The sequence below is a fragment of the Epinephelus fuscoguttatus genome, linkage group LG5 (assembly GCF_011397635.1).
Source record: "Epinephelus fuscoguttatus linkage group LG5, E.fuscoguttatus.final_Chr_v1".
In the NCBI taxonomy this organism is placed as follows: domain Eukaryota; kingdom Metazoa; phylum Chordata; class Actinopteri; order Perciformes; family Serranidae; genus Epinephelus; species Epinephelus fuscoguttatus.
The window spans coordinates 37,203,625-37,230,499 of NC_064756.1; the positions used below are offsets into that span (position 1 = coordinate 37,203,625).

At 41.4% G+C, this 26,875-nt stretch overlaps 1 protein-coding gene across 3 annotated transcripts in view; it reads right to left on the reverse strand.

The window, feature by feature from the left end:
* The window catches only part of LOC125889489 (calcium-binding protein 8-like), a 107,344-nt gene extending 86,977 nt beyond the window's left edge, over nt 1-20,367 (reverse strand). For 2 of the 3 annotated variants that reach the window (XM_049577526.1, XM_049577525.1), the window contains exons 1-2: nt 18,057-18,442; nt 446-567 (exon numbers count right to left, since the gene is read on the reverse strand). In XM_049577526.1, the coding sequence (XP_049433483.1) occupies nt 446-567; nt 18,057-18,256 (322 nt within the window). In that variant the 5' untranslated portion in view covers nt 18,257-18,442. Of the gene's footprint in view, nt 1-445; nt 568-18,056; nt 18,443-19,727 lie in introns of those variants that run through there. The other variant, XM_049577527.1, reaches the window with a different exon arrangement.
* Nucleotides 20,368-26,875: the final 6,508 nt, after the last annotated feature.

Genomic DNA, 26,875 nt, shown 5'->3' on the forward strand with positions numbered 1-26,875 from the left:
AAAACATTATGTGTAAATATATGAATCTGCCAATAGTTAATTTAATAGCTTAGTATTGTATGCACCCTTAAAAGGAATGGCACTTTAGGCTGCCTTGCACGTTATTGTAGGACCAGTTTAATATGCAGGGTCTCTGTTCCGTCTGTCTTTGAGCCAAGGGGTCGTTGGCCTGAAACATGCCGAAGACCCCTGGTTTAGATTATGACTTTTACTAAAATGCTACTAAATGCATGTGTCATCTTCAAACAAATCCATCAACTATGTTTTTCAGGTTACAGAAACAACATACACTAGATGTTAAAATATCATCTGCTCATCTTCATCCGAAGTAAAATGTTGCCAATATGGGGGTTGAAAGGCAGGCAGCAGCAGCAGCCAAATCACTTTAAATGGACATTAAGCATAAGGCAGGACAGCAGCCAGACAATTTATTGAGAAGCCTTACCATCAAGCTCCTCCACAGAGATGCTGGCCAGCACGTCACTGTCACTGTCTGACAGTGAGCGGCTCAGGTAGTTCCCCTTGTAGAGCAGGCCTGCCGTCACATGGTGGAATGGCATCTTCTCCCTGAGAGACAACAGACGGAAACATTCAGACAGCAGTGAAGGAGAGGCAGCAGCTGAGGAGGATTTTTCCCTGGGGTTTTTTGGAAGATTAATTATGAATACAAACACTAGTTTCGAAGCTCCACACATTACACACCTTTCTAAACAAGCTTTATCAGCAGGGGGAACTCGCATGTGCGATTTTACAATCACTGCAACATCAATGTACATAAGACCGACTATCAGGCATTCATTCATATTAGCCATTTATCAAGAATAAAGTTATGAGGTGCACAAATCCTCTTGTCAACTTGAAATGAAAGAAGTATTTCACAGCTGGTCTTTTCCATAAAACCAGGCTGTCTATTCAGTAGAAAGACGCAAATACTTTTAAAATTGATGCTACGTGAACAGAGAAAGCAGAGGCAAAGGGCTGTTTTTGCTCAAGAGAAAGAAAACCTATAACTACCAACTAACAATATGGGAGCCAGCTAGGTGGTCACAAACAATCTCAAACTACAGTTAAGGGGTAAGCTAAAATCATGCGTCTGAAGACATTTCAGGTGAGAAATAGGCAATGCAGTAACCAGCGCTTTGTCGTGTTACCGGTTGATATCAGTTTTTTCAGCCATTTTTAAAATGGTTGAAGCTAGATTGGATGGTCTGGAGGGTCGTTGGAGGCACTGTGAGAAACTACACTGTTGTGGTTGGTTGTTCTGCTGTGAGGCAAGTGCGGATTTCTACCACAGCTACGGTACATGGACACTGGATGGGAGGCGACAGAGGGCCCACAGCCATGGAAACAGGCCTCACTGACTTTCTGCGTTGGAGCTGTGGGATACAGCCAGGTGGCTGAGAGTCAAGCCAGGGGTCTATGCCCACAACTGGGTGTCCACTGTCAGCTGGCTTCAAGAGTCCCTGCACCCTGGATGTGGAGCCTCCAATATGCTACAGTATATGGGGCCACGGCTCCCTTCTCATCCACCTCTCCTGCCCCAGTGAAGCCCCCAGCATGTCACACTAATCCAGACTGTGCTCTGCTCCTGCACCAGAGGACCAGAGAGAGAGCCAGAGGGCAGCAGGCGGTCCATGCCCACAGCAAAGGACCGTCTGTCAGCTTTTCTCCAGCGTCATACCCCTGGATGTGAAGCTCTGGACATTGTGTAATTTTTCTGGGATTTCCTGCCCCTGCTCTCCGAGTGTTTGCTTGCTATGACTGGATGATCCCACTTCAGCCAATCACAGCACAGTGGCACAGTGTCCCTCCGGACAATCCATTTTAGTGTCAACCTTTTACACTAAAGGAAACAATATGGCGCCCACTTCCTGTTCACAAACTCTCATATTACAGCCAAACAGTAAACTGAAATATGTTTTTTAAGACATTTTAGATGAGAGATAGGCAATACAGTAACAGAATTAATCAGTGCTTCCTCGTTTCACAGTCTGATCTGAGTTTGGTCTGAGTTTGAGAGAGAGATGGGTTTCTCTCTCTATCCACTTCTATACTCTTTGTGTCCATGGTGGCTGCGGACATACAAAAATAAGGAAGTACAATATGTAGTTTGAACAACAGCCCTAGAGCCAGCAAAAATCCAAAAGCAGGGAGATCTGGGTGCTGGAAATATGGAGTGAAGTTTATCACAGTGCATTTACACATACTATCAACACTGCTATGATACAGTGCTGGTTGAAAATCGGGTATGTAAATCAAGTATGCCTTTAAGTAAAAAACAACATGAAATGTAAACCCCTTCATCCGCAACGGGGAGCTGGTTTGCCCGTTTGTGATATTGGTGGAAGTAGAACAAATTAACATCATATGGGGCACAATATAAACGAGCTCCATAAATGAAGCAGAACTCATTCGCTAAATGGGAAGTCAACACAGTTAGGGAGACTCGTATAACTGGAGGTAAGTGTAGTGAAATGTGTGTGTGCGTGAGAGCATGCACGTCTGTACTGTATGTGCAAATGTGACTGAGGCAATTAATTATTCAATAAATCGAAAGCCCAAGGGCACTGGAGGAAAATAAGAGCACATAGAGCAGAGAGATTTGGGCGACTACTTCCTTCTCTCTAATTGGATTTCGTCTCGATGAGCACTTTCAGGAGATGCTTCTGAGACAGAGCGAGGGGTTCAAAATGGGCTGAGACATTACACCAAGAGAGCAGTGCAGAACACGGAGCTGCTCTCTTTTATCAGCTGAACCTGACATCATATTTCTGCAGAGTCAAATAGGCTTCACAATTACAAGAGCTCTGACAACACAAACATCTAAAAAACAAGTTAGATGTGCAGCAGTTCTTTTTTTATTGGGTTTCCAGCAGCAGTAGTAAACTGAAGTTTTATGAGGGTAATGCTCAGAATGACACATCCAGGCTGCTGTTCCATGTTGCTAACCAAATTAACAGCTCTCTCGAGGTGAATGATTCTAATTCTTCAATTTGTAAGGCTGTTAGTTTCCTCGTACCAATGTCTTAATAAAACAATTATATATAGTGCACATTTGCCAGGTGAATCATCTGTGCACTACACGTACTGCTCTGTCATAGGGCATACTTAAAGACGCAACAGATAGCATCTTTTCCTAAATATATCATTATGAAAATAATGTGGGTTGCACAGGGTAGTGGCCACAGTAAAATCAGACTATCAGCATTTACACAGGTTACTTTGTGGCTTTGCAATCTTTGTAATAAGCTTCTGCCACCGGTGCCGAAATTTCGTGGAAAAAAATCTGGTTTACGACAGGAAACACGTCACGTATTGCGAAATTGGTCGGTCAGCCAATTAGAGACTGGAGCTGGTCCTTATGAGGAGTTGGGCATGAGATAGTTGAGTCACGAGCACAATGGCAGACGGACAAAGTTTGGAGACAAGTGAAAAACAGCCTAGCGAAAGAAAACAAGCTCCTCTGTCTGAGGAGGCGAGGATGCACAAAAAGAAGAGTGACAAAAGAAGAGGAAAAACAAGAGTAAACCTCAGTCAGGCGTTCAAGAGATGGAGGGAGCTCCGTGACCAAAGAGGCTTCAAAACCGGTGTCCAGCTAGCTTTCTTTCTAATGGATCAGTAAGTAACACGGCTAAATGTTAGCTAGACGAGAGAGGACTGTACTGTACTGGCTGCTAGTTCATTCCTAGCTGGCCAGCATCGCAAATCGCCACAACCAGGGACCGGGTAGCAGGGTGTTGGTCAGCTGATGTCCTCGTTGCCATTCTATAGCAGCCCTCGGACAATGATACCCCCCTCCCTTCCTTCTGTTCTCTTCTCACAGAGGCAGCTATCGACGGACATCGTCCAGCTAAGTGAACACTGAACTTTGTTTCTCATTCAATTTGAGCTCCAACCAGCCGTAATGTTTCCATATGGTACCGTTTATTCTAGAATGGGGACTGTTTACATGTGCATATTGGTATAATTCCACTGTGTCTACTGTTGTTTGTACTGATACTGTACATATTGGTATAATTTACTGTGAGCTGTACAGGTACTGTGCATTCTGCTATAATTATTTACATTATTATGTGTTTTTTCTTCAGATTAATCTGATAATTGTTGCTCGGTCTCTTTACTCATTTATTTAGTATAGTGTCCCCACACCTTCTCATTCTACATATACATAGAGTCATATGATTGATTATCTCTCTGATCCACACGGTCAATTTGGTCGCTGCGACAGTGTGACGCAACACCAGTGATGCTAGGTGGCGCTAAGCTAAAAAAAACAAAAAAAAAACAAAAAAAAAACAGAATCCTATCTGTTTCAAGTTGGCTGAAAAAAATCCCTTTGGCTTTTGGCTCGTAAAAAACCTTTAGCTTGCTCTTAAATTCCTATGCAGAGTGGAGATGTACATTTAATGGGGTTGCTAAAATGTCTTTCTTTTTTTTTTTTTTTTTACATTCTAAGGTTCAACTTAGGTTTTCCAATAAAGCTTTGAATGTTTGTCGTCAAATTTTACAGCGTCATCACCCAACAAAAAACAAAACAACAACAATGAAAAATCCTCAAACAAAATCCTTAACTTGGATAAAGTGATTCATCAGATTAAATGAGGTCATCTGTTTTATTAAATCAACATTTTTTTGATGAATAAAGACAGGCCAACACTAATGACAATCTGCTCCCACTCTGAAGTGAGTCGAAAACTGGCGCTTGGTCAATGACTTCCGGTGTCAGACACCAATGAAAAATGCTGGCATGATGCACGGCTGGTCGCCATTAAATTGTTTAATGGCTCCTGGCAGTGTCAGGGGCAAATGCAACATGACAACAACGAAAGTTAAGGCAGCAGAAATCCAAGCAGGGCAGTTAGGTTCAACAACCAGCGATTTTCACCCAAGAAGCTGATGTTTGCCTCCTATAAGATTGTAAAGCCAAACCCTTTTCTTTTTTCCTAAACCCAACTATGTGCTTTTGTTGCCTAAACCTGACCACGTGCCTTTGTTGTTGAAGGAAACCAATGTCATTCTTGGTGTTGTACCAACATAATGTCTTTATTTTGAAAGACACTGTATGCAAACTGTACATTTCCTGTAAAACTGTATTCTGAAAACAGACAATGCTTGTAACAGACAGAAGTTAACATGGTGTCCCAGAACATCAGCAACCAACACACCAAGGGTACCTTGCACATCATATCTCAACATGGAAAGTTCATGATCAAGCGTCAATATGTGACGAGATCGGAGTGAAAATAGGTGCAAATAAGTGCTGAAAGGTACACACAGGTTTTGGAGCAACATATGCTGCCATCCTGACGCCGTCTTTTTCAGAGACGTCCCTGCTTATTCCAAACAGACAATGCCAGGTCACATTCGGCAAGTCTTACAACAGCGTGGCTTTGTAGTAAACCAGTGCAGGTACTAGACTGACCTGCCTGCAGTCCAGACCTGTCTCCCATTTAACATGTGTGGCGCATAATGAAGCACAAAACACAACAAAGGAGATTTTGGACTGTTGGGCTACTGAAGTTGTATATCAAGCAAGAATGGGAAAGAATTTCACTTTTCAAACTTCAACAGTTAGTGTCCTCAGTTCCCAAATGCCAAGTCTCATTAAAAGAAAAGGAGATGTCACACAGCGTAAACATGCTTCTATGCCAATTTTTTTTAAACATGTTGCAGCCATCAAATTTAGAATGACTGTATATATTTACAAAAAACAAACTTTATGAGTTTGAACAATAAATATCTTGTGTCTGTGCTGCATTCAATTGAATATGGGTCAAAAAGGATTTGCAAATTATCACTGTATTTATTTACATTTAATACAGCATTTTTTTTAAATAATTTCTCAACAGTGAAAGGAAATTATGGACAATCTGAACAATAACTGACAAACAACAAGGATACTCAGGCAGCACAGACCCCTGCCAAACCCATATGCTCTATCCTGCAATGTTAACAAAAGGGAAAAAAAATAATTTGTGTATCTGCTCTGTAATTCAGATTGGCTCCAAGATTAAATGGGGTCTTCCTTGGCCCATGCTAAAGCCTTCCAACAAGTTTCATGAAAACCAAGTCAGTAGTTTTTCTATAATCCTGCTGACAAATGGACCAAAAGACAAACAAACTGAACTTGGTGGATCTTAAGTTGTTGTTTTTACTACCATTAGCCCCTTTTCATCACTTTGTCCAGCACCTGCAAATGCTCATGTTTCAGTGGTTAGAGCTGCCAGCCACCCTCACAAATTGAAAACTGGTCCCCGCATCTTTCTTGTTTGTCAGTTTAATAAGCATGCACATCAAGACTTGTTCAACTACGCCTGAAGCTTTTTCTTGCAAACAGCTTCGCTCACACGTAATTTACGGATTTTTCATTTCCTAATTCATCAATTATTCAGTCACCTGTCAGCTGTCATTAGGAATATATGATCATCACTCTTGCCCGTTCTTTCCATATTATTGTTACGAGCAAACCCATATATTATCAGCTGTTTGACGTAGGTGATAACTATCCTGGGTTTTGCATTGCTGTGGCCAACATAAAGAAATACTGATCAGAATGATTTACCATGCAGGGACAGAATTGACTATACATGTCACTACAGTAAATTCTTCAGGAGCAGACTGTGCATTCAATGTTAGATAACTTGAGCCTGGAGAGAAAAAAATCAGCTGACTACAATAAAAAAGCAATGTCATGCAGCTCAACTGCCTTCATAATGGCAAAAGCCAGTAAGTGTGTTTCAAATGTTTTGTATGTGAACTCTAAGCGCGGAGGGCAGTTTTGGCTTTCATTCTAAGTTTTGTCACGTTTCTGACACTTCAGCTCTGCATTCTTAAGTAATCTCCTTATCCAGCTAAGAGCTTGCACTGACCAGCTCCGAGCAGAGGACAGACGTGTTTTCCCAACAAGGACCAGAATGTTGTTCAATGACACGGAGACGGGTCAAAGATGTACTGTAACAAGTTTGGGGGCTGGAAAGTATTTTCAGTACTAAGTAATACCTGAAACAAGTAACTGAATTAATCGACAATTAGTCGATTGACAGAAAATTACTCAACAAGTCTGTTAAGTAATCACTTAAATAAATGAGAAAACAATCTCAGCCACAAGGTTGATTTAATACTGTTCTGTTCTTAAAGGAATACTTCCCCCTCCCCTCGTCATGTCGTGTCACCTTGAATTCATCATGGCGAAAGCGTCTTTCTTGCATGCCTCTCCAGAAAATGGTGAACATACTTTATTTATTGATTGATCAGTGACCAGGTCAAACAATAACAAAACTATATCAAAACATCCATTTAAACTCTCACACAACTTGTGCAGTATCCAAGACTCATCATATGCTTAGTACTTCCCGAGTACATGCATTTGAAAGGCTTGGATAACGACAGGTTTTTGGATATACCCAAATGTTGCAATGCCAACCTTTCAAGAAGGTGGCTGAAGGAACAAAAGAAAGAGGCTGATTTTTGCATGGTCAAACAAGTCCGCAGCCAGTGTAAAACTTAAATAAAATCCCATTGTGATGCAAAGAAGCAAAATGGTACAAGCGATGCCAGCCATTCTACTTTTCCATATTTTGACGTGATAAATGACATGTTAGGGCACGTTAATCAGAATATGAACGACTGCATGTAAACCATGGATGGATTACTGAATGGCCTACCCAGCCCAGGGGCTCAAAAGTATCTGGAGCTCCCTCAGCTTCACCCGTAAAATGTCACTGAAATAAGCAGGCACCATCTATCCCCAAAAAATAAATAAATAAAATAAAAGGAAAACAAATAGAGACAAAAAGAGCCTATCCCAGGTGACATGGGGCGAGAGGCAGGGTACACCCTGGACAGGTCGCCAGACTATCACAGGGCTGACACATAGAGACAGACAACCATTCATGCTCACACTCACACCTACAGCCAATCTAGAGTCACCACTTAAGTCTTTGGACTGCCCAGAGAAAACCTACGCTGACACTGGCAGAACTTGCAAACTCCCCACAGAACGGATTAAACCTGGGATTGACCCAGGAACGGACTTGCTGTGAGGCAACAGTGCTAACCACTATACCACTGTGCCACCCATTTAACTATATATGACACATCCTAATTCCCTCTCCAACATCTATTTTATAGTGCTGTGAAAACACCAACACATTTCGTCTTCAAACAGCTGGATTTATTCAAGTTTCCCACCTAAAGCTATGTTTTACAACATTACACTGAACACATCATGAGAACATGATAATGTACCTTCGCCCAATACTAATTTTCAGAGTTTGAATGCTTTACAATGTAAATCAATGCAACCTCTATGAGCTGTTCGTTGAGGCCACTGGCTGCTTATAGGTAACAATAACTAGCTCTCCTGTTGATTTCATGTTCTTTCTCCCCACATCCACTCCTCTCAGTAGTATTGTGGTAGTTGAGTTGAGAGCTTTTGTCATTTTGACGTGATAATGATACAGCATGTTTCAGGGTTCACATGACGTCAGAAAAGTAGGCTTTGCTATGTAGTTATGTTGTTGTGGCCTTATGAAATATTTCAAAATAAACGCTGTAGCATTAGTGAAAAAAAAAAGATAAATATTTTGATTTCTTTTTTTTTCTTCATTTCCTCCATTTGTGGTGCCCCCCATGGATGACGGCGCCTTTAGCATTCACCTATACTGCCTATGCCACAGGCCGGCACTGCACAGGATCTGCAAAGAGACAAAATGACTACCAAGCTACCAATGTAGGAGACGCAGATTCACATATGTAACTGTGCCCGGGGCCTATTGTCTAATAATCTGTCCATGATGAATGTAGTGGGAGCAGATGTGTAGTAGGAACGTATGCGTGTACCTAGTTACGTGGGGAACATACAAGAAGACAGACCAGAAGTATGTAGGTGATTGAATGAACGTGTAAATAAAGCTAACTAAAGAGCTACGTATGTCTCCCGTCAGGATCTTTGCACAATCCCTGAGCACAGCATGTTACAATGAAAACGGTAATATTAGTGGAATATTCATTTTCATTAGCAATGTAAACAGCTTAGTAGGAATATTGCCCTTTTCAGAATAAGGGCAAAAACTGCAATATTTTGTGCACATAAACATTGCTGCTTGGACTCCTTGAGAGCTCCCTCAAAAAGTAAAGCATTTCTGCCAAATCTAACTGTGTAATGATTTGCTGCTTTGGACCTCTGACAGCAAAGATGAGCTGATTTCATAAGATTCCATTACACAAAACAAATCTCCAGTATTTTTAATTTTGTATACTTTATTAATCCCCGAGGGGAAATTCAGTTTTTCACTCTGTTGTCAATTACACACAGGTCCGAACACACACATGCACAAACTGGACCTATACATGCACTAAGTGGAGAGATGTCAGAGTGGGCTGCCCATGACAGGCGCTCCGAGCGATGGGGGGGTGGGGGGCATGGGGGTTCGGAGCCTTGCTCAAGGGCACCTCGGCAGTGCCCAGGAGGTGAACTGGCACCTCTCCAGCCACCAGTCCATGCTCCATATTTTGGTCCGGACGAGGACTTGAACAGGCGACCCTCCGGTTCCCAACCCAAGTCCCTATGGACTGAGCAACATCAGTTACATGTATTGACATATTTGTTCTTTGCCAATAACTAGAAGAGCAAATGCACCAAGGAGCACGAAACCTGACATCACTGGAAAACAAACAAGGACGTAGACACGTTTATGAGTATAGACAGGGCATGGCACATGAAAGATTTTACTGCAATGTTTACCATAATATCTCCCAAGTATACAATGTTTATCAATGCAGGAGATAAGCTGTGAGCTAATGTGCTGAAACAGTAAAACATCTGATCTCCATGCCCTTAGGAAGACAGTGTTGAACAGAGCTGTTCACAGCCTTCAGCATCATTACACTTGATTAAATTGATCAAGGTCTCAGCTGAACAGGCTAATTTGCCCTTCAGGAGCAGAACAACATACAGTAACCACTTAAATTAGGAAGTAATCACCACAGCCTCAACCGAGACCACATCTATTTTTTCATCACATCACTATTCCTTGCACACTGTGATATATCAGTTCAATAGAAGAAGAGACGAGGATTTTGGGATATAATACTCAGATTGACTGGATGACAAAAATGAGCCATAGGAATGACTCAAAGATAAAATCACTTGATGGTACCTCAGTATTTTATTGAGCAAGGTGCTCTGACGAATTCTGCATCCATCCATCCAGATATTCTGTAAAATATCATAAAATGGTGAAAAAATGCTTATCGCTCATCAGTTTCCCAGAGTCCAAACTGATGTCTTCAAAGTTCTTGTTTTGTCTGACAAAAAGTCTAAAACCCTATTTACCATTTCAGTCAGGAACACTTTCGTCAAAGAAAACTTTATTTCCATTTGCAGTATTATATTTGGCGGTGTGGCTCTGTTCTGGGGCCTCGCAGAAAGCTTCTTCCACGCGCCTACATGGAAAGCATAAGGCAGAGAAAGCACATCTGTCTGCCCTTCCATGTGTAAATAAGGGAAAGCCTGAGGCAGAGAGAGCACACCTCTCTCGGTTAATCTGGCTGTTTTAGATCAGCTGATGTAGGGCTGTGCGGTATACCGGTTCGTACCGAAAATCGGTATTTATTTTCGTTATGATATGAATTTTTCATATACCGCAACACCGGTGAATAGCCTAAACAATGTCCGGAACGGAACGTGTACGCGTTGCTGAAGAAGAACACGAGGACCCAGAAGAACTCTTACCAAAAAGAGCAGTGTTTCACGGCACACCGCCGCTGCTGATTTTTTTTTGTGTCTTAGCTCTTTAGAAACTACCGTTATATTATTTGGCACTACGGACGCTTCATATCCAGGCTTATAGAACAGGTCTATACCTTGTCCTTTTATTAAACAAACTAAATAGCCTTATGCTATCTATCTTATTTACATGATGGCATGTTATTTCTGTCTCTACGTGGTCACGAGTTTACAATTCTCTTGCACTTGCACACGGCGGAATTTTTTTTAAAAAATGTGATACGAAAATTTTGTCATACCACCCAGCCCTAAGCTGATGGAGCTGGGATGTGAGCTGAGCGTGACATCATGTACTGCCTGAACAAACGCTATGCTCAATTAAATAAAACCAAGAAAAGTAGCAGATCTTCATATTTGAGAGCCCACCCACTAATCAGTGAATCAACTAATTGTAATAGACTGCAAAGAAGATATCTTGTGTGAAAGTATGGCAACTTGACACAGTTTCTACTAGGGCTGCAGTTAACAATTATTTTCATCATAAATTAATATGCCAATTATTTTCAGGATTAATCAATTAATTGTTTGCTCGATAAAATGTCAAAAAATGCTTGAAAATGCTCATCCCACAGCGCAAAGTGACGTCTTTAAATTGTTTCTTTTGTCCTACCAACAGTACAAAACCTGAAGATTCTTCACTTCGTATAATAAATAACAAAGAAAAGCAGCAAATTCTCACATTGAAGTCGCTGGAACCAGCAAATGTTTGACTTTTTTGCATGAAAAATGACTGACTATAAAAGGATTATCAAAACAGTTAGCAATTCATTTTCTTTCAATAGACTAGTTGAATTGTTGCAGCTCTAGTTCCTGATGTTGTGTTTCTCACTCTGCATGTGAAATTCCACTGCCTTGATTCCCTTCGAGCAGAGTTCCAAAAACTTTTTGCATATAATACACTGACCCTCACATGCATTACCTTGTACTGGTTTAAGCAGTGCCACAATATCATGGTTAAATGATCAGTTTTTTATTGAATTTGCACTTCCCCTTATCATCAGGGGTACACTAATCCATCTGCTCTGAACTTCCCAACCATGTGTTGGTTTCACTATCCTGCTCTGCATGACCTTAATACAAGAAGCCTTCAGTAAATTACAAATAAAACAGCAACAAGTAACAATGTTTCCAATTATCTGGGGATTTTACAATGCAACATCAGAAAAACAAATTCTACTTCCCACATCTGAGCATTTTTAAGACTTTTGAAAGATTCTTTGAGACATTTTAATACCAATTAAGGCCTTATTTTCAGATGATTAAATTCAGTGCCTTATTCCTGCCTTATTACGGTAAATTGTTGTAGTCAAGCTGTTGCATCTAGACTGACAAGAACATTGCAAGTGTAAAGTCACACATGCTTATGACACTAAAAGCAGATTAAACCTGCCCTTGTTTTATGAGATAGTAACTCACATTTTACATCATGTTGGAGGCCATTAGCTGATGCTGTTATCCAAAGTAACTTTCAGCGAGAGAGAAAGACTAGATTCAGTGTCCGGCTCAAGGACATGTCGAATTGGCAGGACACAGAGGTTGTTGATGGCTGCACTAGCTGTGATTGGACCTGTGGCATTTAATCACAGGGGACAACCTGACACTCTGCTGTTTCTCTGCTCCCAGTTTAAGCCCAAATATGTTTCCACACCATGATCAACCTGTCACCTTAGAGTTATGAGTTACTAGAAGTGACGGATAAGTTTGACAACTGAGAAAAAGGTGGCCGCAGATAAAAGGTCAATTTGATTTCAGCAATATGGACAGTGCACCTCCAAACAGCTGATTACAGACTTTTAAATCTTACAATTTTCCTCCATTGTCCCCCAAAACCACATTTAAGGAAGCAAATAAGAAACAAAATTATTTGAATTGTAACAGCCTCTGAATATTCTGAATGCACTGACATATTTCATTTTGAAACCCATCTGAACTCACCTCTTTTAAATTAAAACACGGAAATTTCTTAATTTACAGTTTCAAAGGCTGAATGCAAATAGATTTTTTCAACATTCACAAATTCAGATCTAAAAATCCAAGTTGTACAAATAAGAAATAAAATAAATAATAATAAATAAAATGTTGCCAAACTTTGATAAGTCAGATTCAGATCCAAGAACTCACATTGGAAAAATTCATATAAAACATCAGGTAATTTTAAAGCCTTCCTACAGTGTATTTGGGTGTTTTTATGATATTTCATTTTTAACTGAGTCATGTCCAGACAATGTTGATTAGCCACACTGTTTACCAAATGTTCTTTTGACAAATAACTTAAGTTTTTTGCTCTTGCTTTTGGATAACATATGACTATAGTAGAATCTGCAAGTCATACGTGCACTGTAATAAACATTATACACATTGTTGTAAGCTAGCTAGTCAACTCATCTTGTAATTTACCATAATTGTGGCATCATAGCCTTAAGTATATCTCTGTGTAGTTGCTCTACACCTTAGTTTACTGTGTTGTTTATTTCCATAATTGCATTTGTAGCCTATGTGCAGTGAACGGCTGCAACCAACACAGTGGTTACGCAAGATCCCATTGGCAGAAATAATACAACACAACCCCAGTCACAGCACACTGCAGTGCAGGACAGCAATGTTACCAAGGTCCACCATCTGAAATGCAGTTTCGAGTCAAAAAGTTAAAGAGTCCCATTAGAAAAAAAAAAAATCACAGTGCTTTTCGGGGCAGTGTCGATGCTGAGCTGAGGTGAGAGTGGCTAATGCTGGTGGACGGTACACCTCCAAAGTGTCCCATAATTTTGTTTCAAACAGTGGACCTTGGCAACATATCTATCCTTCCTTCATTGGACGGTGGCCGGCATACAGCAGTGCAGGTTCCTGGTGCTGCAGCTGCCAGCCAGCGCCTCGCCACTACAACCAACAGCTGCAGCAAGAGGAGATGGTAAGAAAGAGAGAGTGCTATAGTGTTAATTGTTGTCTCATTTGTGCTCTGAAAAAACAGTAAATGAATCAAAGTAGGTGCCAGATTGCTGTATTCCAAGCTACTGTAGCTACAGTCTTGTTGCTATGGTTATTGATTAACATTACATCCGACTATTAACACACCCTTATTCTCTGTTTAAGAAAGAGCGTTAACTATTTAACAAGAACTAAAACTGGCTGGTGGGGCCTCTGATTAGTCAAAACAATCAAGCCCAATTGCCCATCCTCTCCTTGAAATTCTGAAACTTTTATTTTCAGATCTGAATTTATGAACATTGTGAAATAAATATATTCAGATTCAGATTTTGAAATTGCAAATCAAGAAGTTCCATATTTTAATTTCATGGAGGTGTATTCAGGACAGCTAACTCTAGATAAATGGTTTTCAAAGGGAAATGTCATGTATTCAGTGGCTCTTATAATTCAAATATCAATGTTTTTTTTTTTTTTGCTTCCATATACATGTAACAACATCCACCTGAGCAGACATGACATGTGTACAGAGTGAAAGGTCAAAGCATAATGGAGGGAGAAGGTTCTGAAGACAGTTTAGATTTTTACACAGAAGATCTAATTACCTGATAAAAATCATACACACATACACATCAACATATTTAAATGTTCCTGATGAAGCTGGGGTTTAGACAAATTCAGTACACAGCACGCAGAGCCTCAGCTTTCTTTTTTTATTTGATGGATGACAGTGATTAGACCCAAAAATGATACATAGAGGATGGCTGCGCATTTAATGATAATTAAACATCAACTATGCTTCCTGTAGTGTGGGTGTAGAGTACAAATTTAATTTTAAGAAGACACCTTCTGTTAGAAACTTGAGAAAGTAAAAACCATTCAGAGACATGTCGGCTTCTTTTCTTTTCAAAGTGCATTTCCAGTCACCCACTAATAAAACTTTTCCAAGGTAGCCTGACAGTAGACAAACTATTATTGCATCATTATAGTCCTTTTAGGTCTTTCCAGTGTTGTTAAGGCTGGGTCACAGCAGAACTGAACCCAATTACAGCAGACCCATAAATAAAACCACCTCCACTAAAGTTGTGTGCATGGCATATGGGGAAAGCACTACTTGTGCTGACACCTCAAGGATAAGACAAAGATGACATGACTAATCAAAACGCTTTGACCCTGGAGGAAGAAGCAATAAGCCGCAATTACACTGTTGCCATTAAAATGCTGCATGTCCTCAAAGAACCAGCGGGAAGACTTGATGAACTCACTCCTCTTTGTGTCCGGCAGCTGGACATCATAGATTAGTGTCAAATTCTAACATACAACATGGAGATCAGGACACTGAGAAAGAGAAAGCCATCAGTTTTAAAATAATCTGTCTCTTTTTGTTCCTTAAATGAATCATTTATTTTGTTAAACTGTAAAAATATAAAAAGTCAAAAGCCCCTCATTAAAAGATATATTGTGCAGGATTATCTTTAAAAAAAACAATGTATAGACTCATACAGAAGTGGTCCCTCTCAATCACCCACTCTACGTGCATGGCGGTGTATTTTCCTGCAGAGACTCTGTCCTCTGTCTGGAGTTTCTCTTTTGCTTTTAATTTTTTTGTCTTTGGGACAGTTATTGGTCAGTTCCCCCACAGTGCTCAGGTGAGGCCGGGGCTTTATAAAAAGGTAGTGACCAGGTGCCAGACTGGAAGCAGCAGGCATCCAAGAGACACAACACTGAAAAAAAAACGCAAATATAGTGAGGCGAAATGCCAGACAAGAGTAAATCTGGGGTTGGTTTGTACTTTCACTTTCAGTGGCGAGCACAAACAGTTACCGACAATCCTGTATACCTTTGAATCCAAAAACAATTACATTTGTAATTATACAAAACTGGGAAAAAAACAGATTTATCCTCACAATTAAGAACCTAGAAACAGTAAATAGCACCACAGTTCAAAATATGGTACACTTCCTTATAAGGTGACGATCACGTCAAAAGTACCTGTAAATGGTCAAGAAAAAAACAAGATCTCGTAGAGACCAGCACTCATTTCCATGTGATGAGGCAAACAGGCTGTTTGAAAATATTAATGAAATTCATTCTTAAAGGTATACTATGCAGGATTGTCAGTCACTCTTTATAAACATGCTTGCAAGTGACAGTCAAAGTAAAAGCCAACCTCAGATTTACTCTCATTTCGGGGTTTCACCTCGCAACGGTGTTGAATGCTTGCTGCTTATGGTCTGGCACCTGGTCGCTACCTTTTCAAAAAGCCCTGACCTCATCTGAAAGCTGTGGAGGTACACGTCTATAAACATCCCAAACACAGAAAATAAGAAATGAATAAGAAACTCCAGACAGAGGGCAGAGCCTCTGCAGAAAAATACACCGCCACACACACTGAGAGTGGGTCATAAGTGATGACTGAGAGGGATTACCTCTGTACAAGTCTATATTTTATGTTTTTAGGAAAATCCTGCACAGTATACCTTTAAAGATAATTTAATCTTGTGTCTTTGAACACATCACAGTAATCATTAGATGTTTTTTGTCCAAGCAGACAGTGTGCAGTCTGACAGTAAACAGACTACTTGTAGAGACTGATCTTTGCTGTATTGAAACCTTTTAATATATCTGCATGTCAGTCAGTCCTGCGAGTGCCAAACCTCTCTCTCCCTCTTTCTATAAGAAATGACTAATCAGCCCACGACCACACCAGAGTACCAAACCAGTCCTCAGTTCTGAGTCTTGACTCTTGAAGAGTGTGCAACCTGATGAAAGAGCACAGCTTTATTCAAAGCTTTCTGCATGACAAGGAAGCCAGATGGCGATTTCTCACATCAAACCCTGCAGCACAACAGCCAATAGCAACGGGCCGATACTGAGGGGGACACGAGCAGAACACTGTGTACTGGGAGCAGACACTCTGGCCACAAAATCAACTTCATAAAAAGGACCATGACATGGTGACATCATTAGGAGGTGGTCAAAAAATCATAGGCGTAGATTTCAGGGGGACGCAGGGGACACATCTTCCTCAATATTTAGAACATGTGCATTTGTCCCGATGATGAAAAGTAGCAGAGGAGTTTTATTTCTAATTAAAGATATTTACATTGTGAACTGATCCAGAAAATGCACAGATTGGTGCATAAACAAATGCAGAATGCAGGAAATGAAGTGTTTGATGCACAGAATTTCCTGGCAGAGGACCCCCCCAACCCTGTTTCATATGTGCCCCCCAGGCTTGAAACAAAACCTACACCCTCACTAGAGGAGTTCATAAACACCAACTTATAAGCAGGATGTAATTCTCCTTTCAAGGCACACTGACGAATGGGCATTCCTTCCAATCACAACGAAAAAGTGCTGAACTATAAAACCAAAAGAAGTGAGCTTTGCTATCAAGGTAAATCCACACTCAATCACACAGGGCTGTTAAAGCCTTCTGCACTGCCCGTTCAGATTTATTTTTTGATCACACCACCATCAGAGACGTGAGAGCAAAAGCAAATACCTGCTCTGACATCACAGATTGGGGTGTGGCCATATAAAATAAAAGTTTCCACCCAGAGAGAGAAAATTTTCAGTGTGTTTTTTTTCTCCAGTTTTCCATCACTGCTAAGGTACAACGTACAAACAGCCAACTGGTCATAAAACCTGACCAGTTCAGAAACTGACAGCACTGTTAAAACAGCTGAGTGGATTATTGTTTCGTAGAATCTATAAACTTTAAATCAAGTCAGAGGTGAGGTTTTCTGGTCACACTTTGATTTTATTGAGACTCTGTAGCGCTTCCATGTTGTCAGGCAGCCCTGTGCCATCAGACGACTCTGTCCACTCATATGGATCTGTGTGTGTAAACACAGCGAGCCTTTGACAATACTCTGCTACAGCAAACATACAAATGAGATGCTAACAATCATTAATGTAAAAACAGAGCAGTTCCATCCAGCAAGTCATGATGAAGATGGATTAATCACCAACTGCTTCTGACCACCCAACCATGCAAATGTGTCCCAATGTCTGTCCCTGTAATGTAAATAATAAGGTGAAATATAATACTATGGACCATTAAGACATGCCTGAACCTTCTGTAGGAGCAATCTACGGTTAAATGACTTTCCAGTGCTATGGACTGTGCAGCACAGGCACACAGGGTGCTTGAAAACGCAGCCAACTGGGTGTTAAGGCAATTCGTCAAACCATCACTGCAAATCAGGAGTCAAATGCTCTCCAAACTGAGAAAAGAGACGAGAGCGTCCCACAGAAGTGCCACCTCTCTGCACACATTACCAGCTGCTGCCTGCAGCAACAGACTCTTTCTCTCTGTTTCTCCCATGCTGATTCTTACCCATATTGGTGGCTGTAGTCAGCAGGATACTGCAGCACAACAGGCTCCCTCGCCGGACTCTCCATCACGTCCACTGTCCCATCCCTCAGGTATGGGTTGCCCGGCAAGTCTCCATTTACCTCTGAGTGTGTCCCCGGCGGTGGCAGCATGCCGGTGGGCTCCACCGTCTGAGGATCGGGCTCTGTGACCTCCTCCTCCATCAGACTCTTAGATGCAGCGGTGCCTCCAGCAGCAGCGACAGACTGCCTGTCCACAAACCACTGAGCCCGGCTGCCTCCACAGTTTGGGCTTGTCCCAGAGCAGCGGCATCGGTTCCCAGAAACCCGTTGTTAATATTTGAGCAGTGAGAGCAGCAGGTACAACAGCTCCTCTCATGCTCCACTCCTTGGCTCCTCACTCACTCACTCCCACCCTCCCTCCCTCCCTCCCTGTGACTCCCTCTCTCCCCCTTTGCTCTCTCACTCACTCTCCAGTGCAAACATTCCTCCACATGGGGAGACAGAGTGGAGGGCTCATTAGTGAGTCCCAATGACAGACTCAGCCCTGCCCGCCTGCCTGCCTGCGGCTGTGCTCACAAAATACACAGGGAGAGGCGAGAGAGAGAGGAAGAGAGACAGAGGCAAAAAGAGAAAGAGGCAGAGAATCTGAGACAGACAGAGAAGAATAGAAGCAGGGTGTAGACACACAGACGGACAAATACAGAATGACAGACCAGCAGGAGCCCACGTGAAAGAAAAAGACAGGGAGAAAGTAGGAAGACAGGATGACAGATAAGGTGAACACAGAAGAGAGGTAGCTGGTGACACAGCCTTTATGTCCCAGTGGATTAAGCTCACAGTGCGCTCTGCAGGTTAACACGGGGAGACTGAAGGCGCATCACATAGAGAGCCACACATCTCCGGGAGGGCGCGCCGTGCGTAACAGCGTGCGCCACCGTGTGGAGCAAGGGCGCGCGTTGGACGCTGCGCAAAGGACAGGAAGGATGGTGATGGTGGGTGGGTGGGCGGATGGATGGAAGGGGAGGGGAGGGGAGGGGAGTGGCGGCGTCCCGGCGGGGGGTCCACAGTGAGAACTCTGTTGGCTACGGTAGCCTACATCACACCGACCCCCAGCATGCGCGCACACACTTTCTGTGAGCTGCTCGTCATCAGTGTGACAGAATTGACATTCATGCAACAAACTCCATCATCACTGCCAGTGTCGTGTTCTGATTAAATGACATTCTGCTCAGATGTTGTCTTAAGAGTGAGTGATGAAGCTTGTATCTGTCTCTGAAAGCAGCATGTCGTGCTGGAAATGAAGGAATTTTAGGACGATTTATCTTAAGCAGGTCAGCGGTCAATAATTAATTTAAAACTTTATGAAACACGGATCAGTCGATGTTGCTGCTGCAGTGTGAATCTCATTACACAGCAAGTGAAAGTAAAATATTATTCTGACTCATTTCCTCACACACCGTCTGCTATATTTAAAACAATGCAGACAGCAGCAGACAATAACACTGACTCTTGTGAGGTGACATCCGCAGGTCATGACCGATCCGAACAACAGATGTGGGCCCTGAGGGGAGCACCTGTGTGACTTAATGCGGACATCAACAGGCTGTAATAATGACCTCAGCCTGTTCATTTCCCACTGAGGGTAATTTATTGTCTAATTTCCCCAACTTACCTTTGAGGGTGTTGAGTGTCTGCAGGTGATCAATCAAATCCGCTGATCGATGCGAGCAGTAGGATCCAGTTTAGAGACTTGAGGTGGAATCCTCAATCAGCCTCGTTGATCGATCCGGGTTGCCTGTTGTGTTATTGGTGAATTATTCCTTTATTTTGGGAGCGCAGTGCAGACATGTCTTCCCATCTTTAAGAGATGAAAGGTGTTTTTGTTAATTAATATGAAGTCCAGCAGCAGCGCGTTCAATCGAGTTGCACTTTTCGCCAAACTCTCATCTCATTTTTTTAATTTCTTCTGTCATTCCACGTCGTATCCGGTCACAGCGACGTCTAGTCATACAAAACACCTTTCACTGCACGGGTCCGCCGACTCAAAGTTACAATCCATGGACTGTAGATCCCGCACACACACATGTCCTGAGCGTCGGTAAGATTGATGAGCGCAGACCGGTGGCCAAAGGAGACGCTTCAACCCAAATCAATACGCAATCGAACCGGAGAGCAGTGATTGGCTGATTTTACTCCTGATTGCCTTAATAGATTAATTGTGTCATAGTGAACCGGACAAACTACCTGCGCTGTTTACTAATTATTACCGTACACATTTCTTTCACGACTGTTCCGCCTCCCCCTCAGCTCTAAATTTATGGAGTGAACCTGTGTCAAGTAAGACGAAACAAGATTATGATTTCCGGTGATAACTTTCAAAATAATGCCTTTATTGCCGACTACACAAACACAGCGTCTTAGTAGTATTCCAACAATCATCATTTCTCATCACATTTGATTTAAAAGGTCATTTTAATGAGATTTTATTTTATTTATTTGCTTTCCATATTCACACAGTTTAGTTTTACAATTTTATTTCCCAAACAAAATTGCACAGTTTCCGGTTTTCTCGTTATTTCTGTGCAGCTTTACGAAACTCACTGTGCTTCTCTCCAAATAGCACCACTTAATATTTAAGAGTTCCAATAACCTGTTTTCTGCTGGGCATATTTTTCATCATAGACTGCATAGAGGAACACAGTCTGTGATTGTTTGCCTCACCAGTTCACACACAACTTTCATTTACAGCCAGGGCCAAAAACAAAAAAAAAAGAATCTGGATCAGAATGATCCGGTCTTGGAAGTGCCAGTTTGGCTATCCAGGATCAGATTATCCATCTTACTTTTGTCCCTGTCTCTCAGAGCCACATTTGATTGGATTACACTGATCCAGATAGAAATTTTTCAGGACTAACAAACCAGGATAACCAGTGCTTGGGACTACATATCACAGTGTAGGCTGCTATGTAAAGAACAACAGAAAGAATCATGGGCAGATTGTGGGACATTAGGCCCCTGGGCACAGATACACAAAGGGCCCCCACACCTCTCCATGCAGGAGTAAAACACACAGACTCTCCATTGGCTCCCTGTGGCTTTGACATAAAATTACATGGAAATGAATAATAATTATTTTTTTCCATTGAAATTTTCATTTGTCAGTGTTGTAGGCTGAGAGTGGTTATTGCTCTCTGCAAGTGTATAAGTGTGTCGCCTATACAGCAAATGAAAAAATGTTTTAATGTTTCATCAACTAAAATGTTCATCATACGTCTACGACCAGGTCCTCTAAATTTTGCTGAACTTCAGTAGCGAGTAGCGGCAGCTAGCCTGGGTCTCTCTAGCAAGGCCAACCATGGTTTCCAAATCCTACAAAGGAAAAGTCTTGGGGGAAAATGGAGGATTTAATAGTGTGGAGAGATTAATTTTCTTTCACCACCAACACTGCAGAGTTAAAGTACTAAATAATTATAAGTAGCCAACAGCAGAGTAGCCACCTAAGACCTATTCATAATGTTAATGGGCTAATTTAGACTTAATAGCCACTTACCTTTATTCAAAGATGTTTTGCAGCTCCAGACAGATTTTTTTTTGTTTTTGGCCAGTAATGGCTCTTTTTATAGTAAAGGTAGCAGACCCCTGCTCTAGGTGTTTTTACTTGAAGAAACAGAGAACAGCATGGGAGCTGCAACTGTTAAAAACTACATTTAACTGTGTCATTGTAATCAATATGAAGTGATAAATCAAAGTTAAAATTTGGCAGTTCTTGTTTGGTGCTGACAGCTATTTGGGGGATTACTTTATTGGGGAGAATTCCTTTATTTTTAATTTTTTTTTTTACTTTTCCATGCTGAACAGCTTAATAGGTAGCCTAATGACTACTTTATTGATTTAATCACTGTAGCAATCAAACAAATCAAGTGCTAAATATAAAGAAATATATATACATTTTACCAATTTCAAAGTTTTCATTCTGTTCCTGAAATTCAGCCTGAATCCAACCTTCTGCTGGGATCACAATAATCCTGTTTTTTTGGATTAAAGACACCCTAATCATACTAAAACGATTTGAACAACACATACTGAAAGTCTGATTCAGATCAAAACCAAGACTGTATTTCAGAATCCTTTTTTTTTCTTTTGAACAACCTATTTTCAGGATTCCATTCACTCTCATAGCCAAAGTCTGGTTGGTTTCCCTTTGAACAACTGTGCTGTGGGGTTTCAATAGCAGGGATGGGACCAAGCCATTGTTTTGCAAGTCACACACGTCTCAAGTCTTCACACTCAAGTTCCAAGTCAAGACTGACAAGTCCCAATTCCTGAACTTTGCAAGTTTAGGAATTGTTTGCTCTTCACCAAATATAATTAGATTGCAGTAACAGGGCATTATATTAATGGACATATGTACATGAATGCTTTAAAAGATTTGTATTTATTAGTTAAAACAAGTTGATTGGGAGTTGCTGGGAATAAATAATGTTAAGGTCAGTTGATTCAGAAAATTAAGGGATATTAATCGATTCATGGCACACTTTCTTTTAAATTTTGGGGCTTGGGAGGGAGCCATCAAGTATTTTCAAGGCTCAAGTCCAAGTAAAGTCACGAGTCATTGGTATTGAAGTCCCAGACTCATGTCTGACATGAGTCCAAGTCATATGACTCGACTCCACGCCTTGGTCTAATAGCAAAAACATGAATCTCCAGTTGGCTCTAATCTGCTGATAGCAGAAACATGGGTCAGTTTCAGAGAGGGAGACACAAGGACAATAAAACTGCATTAAATACAATATTAACTACAGTTTTTAAAACCTTGTTTGTTTTCTTTACCAACCACTGTGTTGATTTTAAGGTGAAAACTCCAGCTGAAAACTGCCTTATTCCCATGATCCATGCCCTAGTTCAGACTCCTGTACACTGACTGATGTCTACCAGAGCCAGAAACAAGACTGATGAGTCGGACCAGCCAGCAACTCCATGATGAATGACTGAATAAATCAGAAAGGCTCCCTCTGACAGTCTGCAGGTAAGTGTTTCTCTTAGGATAAAAGGGCCTGTTTTGGAGCTGGTGGCATTTCTGTAAGTGATGAGTTCTGTTCGAAATAGAGCTGAGTCAAGAAGTGACACCTGCTCTTGCAGAATGAAAAGTTATCTGATACTTTTTTGAGGACAGTGAAGAATACAGGGTCCTTATAGCTGACAAAACGATAACTGATTTGTTCATGTGGAATGATGAATAAAACATGCTGTCGGTTTCTCACGATGGATGTGCATTTATGTGAAGGAAGGTTCAACTGATGTGATTTTAACTTCTGGACATTCTTACAAGTACCTACGGTATTTATGACACGGTGAATATCTCCCAGGAAGTGTGAACAATATCTGGTGATTGTACATGAAAAAGAGGCAGAGGAAGTTGTTTGGAAGGAAGAATTAGCTGTTAGTCTACTCACCCTCCTTACCTTGACCTGTATGAAATGCAACATGAATAGATGAATGAATGGTTCTGCTGTGGCTGCTCATTAATCATCAAGAAATTTGAACGAAATGTGAAAGAGAGCAACAGCAACAGCATTTCAGTGATTATATTTCAACGTGTAGTCATTGAAGTACAATCAGTGAAATGTTTCAAGTTCAGGTAGCCACTTATTTTTAGAAGCTTTTTTTGTTATGTTTGTTGAAATTCTCTTTATACATCCCAATCAATACATGGAATGCTCTGAAAATATAAAGAAAAGAAACCCAATGTCTGTGGCTGTTGCTAGCCTGTAATAAGCCCGTCCAATTATCTCATTCAATGGCGGAGAATCCTGCAGAAAAAGTTGTTATTCCAACATTGGCAACAACTGCCTACATTGCAAAGCAAAACAAAAAAAGGAAGACGGACTTATCAAAAATAGAATCTAATAGAGAGTCTGACAGTAAATTAAATAAAACACGTTGGTTTCGGCAAAGCGTTTCAGAGATGGAGAGAAAATGTTGCTAATAGATTAGCCTTTCGCTAACCGCAGTCAAAGGCTCAGGGCTGTGGCTTCTTGTTCATATTTATGCCTCGAATTACAGTGTGTCCTCTGCCTCGCTCCCCACCGTTACAGACCACCTCACCAGGAGGAGAGCAGGCATCAGCTCCAGAGGCTGACCCCCCTGTCAGCGGCTGCAGCAACATGAATCCAGCCAGAGTAGACCCCGGTGCTGGGGGAGTTGTGCTGGCCGAATTTGAGCTACTACAGCTGCCTGTCTGCAGAGCCTGCTCTCCTCCTGGGGAAGTAGTGGAGAGTGGTGGGGAGTGAGTCAAAGGGACGGTGGGGTGGCTAATGGTAGCTAAGTAATTCTAGTGTCATTTGTGGTCTGATAAACAGATAGAGAGGGCGGGACAATGAGGGTCTGAGTGTATGCACTACAAACAACTCTAGATTGAAATACAATAAAATAAATTAATGTATGGTTACTGTATGAAGTATGCTCATCAAAAAAAAAGTGTGACCAAAATTTAGCAAAACATAAAGTCTTGAAGAATGAGTGGAACACATTTTCTGTTAAATGTCTGCTAGACGCCAGTGGTTGATTTCTCCTAATGGCAGAACACTTTGTGCACACCCACTCTCTTTCTTTATACCTCCTCCTGTAGGCCTAATCAAGTGAAAGCCTATGTCTATCAGGGTATTGTAAATTTAATGGTGGTAATCTAGATTCAGGGTAATCTGCCCACTAGGAATGCCAGAGGACAAAAAAGGCCCTGCCAAAAATCCCACTTTTTTTTTTTTTTTACTGTCAAGGTTACAACAATTATTTTTCACATTTCAAAGGCGTTTAAAGGGTTCTCACCAAGTGTGACAGTGTGAGTCAGCATGTGGCAGTCAGATACCTCAGGTGTGGATACATATGTGGTTGTGACCTTTTAGTTATTGTATAGCCTCAGACATGCTGGGCATAGTGTGGATCCAGTAACAGTAGTTTTCTCCAACACTAAATACCTTTTACTGAGACAACACAGAGCCCACTACAAAGCAAACAGTGGCTCGCTGTGTGGGGTTACTTTATATGAGTTTTATCTTAGCAGGAATGCCTCTTGAGGTCAGTGTGCATGCATCTCTTTTTCAAGAACGTCTTGGCAAGTTTACAGATACTTTACTCACAATCACATACCACACAGATTGAACATATAAAACAACAAAGACACAGTAAAATAAGTATCAACTGTGGATTTATAGCCCAGTTGCCAGAAGAAAATGTTGGCATCGTACAAACCACAAATATGTCACATTGCACATTTCATATGCATCATATCAACATTTCCAGAGTGATGTAGTATAAGAGCTAACTTTGTCCTCAGGCAGTGGAGGGGATGGTGGATGATGTGTCATCTAGGTGAGATGCTTGCCAAGCTGCAGACTCACTGTTCGAGACCAATAAACAACAAAACTGGTTGTGTTTCAGCGAGTCATTGCTGTGTTTCCTGTGGCTTTTTAGGCATGAAAGGCGGCCGCTTTCTACAAAGACATCGCTGCTTTTCCAGATGGGATTGATATTAGATATTTTATGTCACAACATAATTTGTTCCAAACCATAACCAAGCGTTTTTTGTGCCTAAACCTGATCACACACTGCAGGAGCAGTATGTTGGATTGAATGGCACAGTGAGGATTGCAAATTGCAACCGGTTTGAACTTCTTTCATGTGCCAAGCATGAACTCTCGGTGAGGATTCCTTCAGTGTTCATTGTTCAGAAAGTTTTTACTGGGAGCCACATTGTCTGCAAAGGTCTTCTCTTCTACAGCATAAATGGACCAGGTGATTTAAACTGGTAAAAACATTGAATAAAGCAGTTTCATGTTATAAAGCAGTGTTTCTCCCACCCTGTTTGGCTGGTGGCAGACAGGCCACTAACCCAGCACCTGCTCATGTGTACTCATCGTATTTTTCTGATAACTTAAAGGGAAATTTCGGTTTATTTCAACCTGTCTCCTATCGTCCTAAATTTGTTTCAAGTGACTAGTGACATAGAAATAATAGTTAGCATGTTAGCAAGTGCAAAGATAGTCCACTAAACAAACTTTTTTCCACAAAGACCGCCTCATATTGTTAGGATAAATGTCAGAGAACATATAGAAAACGACATGTAAACGTGTTGTCTTACCTTACCGGTGTGCTGCCATGTTTGTTTACCATTTAGCTCTGCTTTCCAAAGCACGGCCGGAATATCGTGAGAACAAGCAGCAATCTCATGCCGTGCCTGAAATCTCGCGAGAACAAGCAGCAACAGCTGGAAGGCAGAACCGGACAGTAGCCTGAAAAGTTCATTCATTTATTTTATGAAAGATTTATAGAATAATGGCTGACTTTTTGCCAGACTTCGACTTTGTGGAGGAGGAATTTGATTTTGCAGAGTCTGATGGCCGCCCTTATTTATTTGAGCCAGAACACACTGATGAAGAGCTTCGTGAAATTGAAGAATGGAGGAGGAGGAGAGAGAGAGGCAAAACAGGTAGAGGATGAGAGAGGAGGAATGGCTGGTGCAAGGCTGCGTAGCTCTGGAGATTGGTGGTGTACCTGTGGATGCTGTGCCCCAGTGCCCACAGAAGAGGAATGCCTCTGTTGCAAGGAATGGGATCGGTTGCAGCCTTATTTTCAAGGTCTGGATGTGACCGAGGATGAGACACCTTATGATATGAGGCGGTCTTTGTGGAAAAAAAGCTTGTTTAGTGGACTAACTTTGCACTTGAAGGTTGCCCTTTTACTTACGTTTTAACAGGTCTGACGCTACTATGCGCCCCGGCTGTATCTAGGCTAACAGCTAACATGCTAACTATTACTTTTATG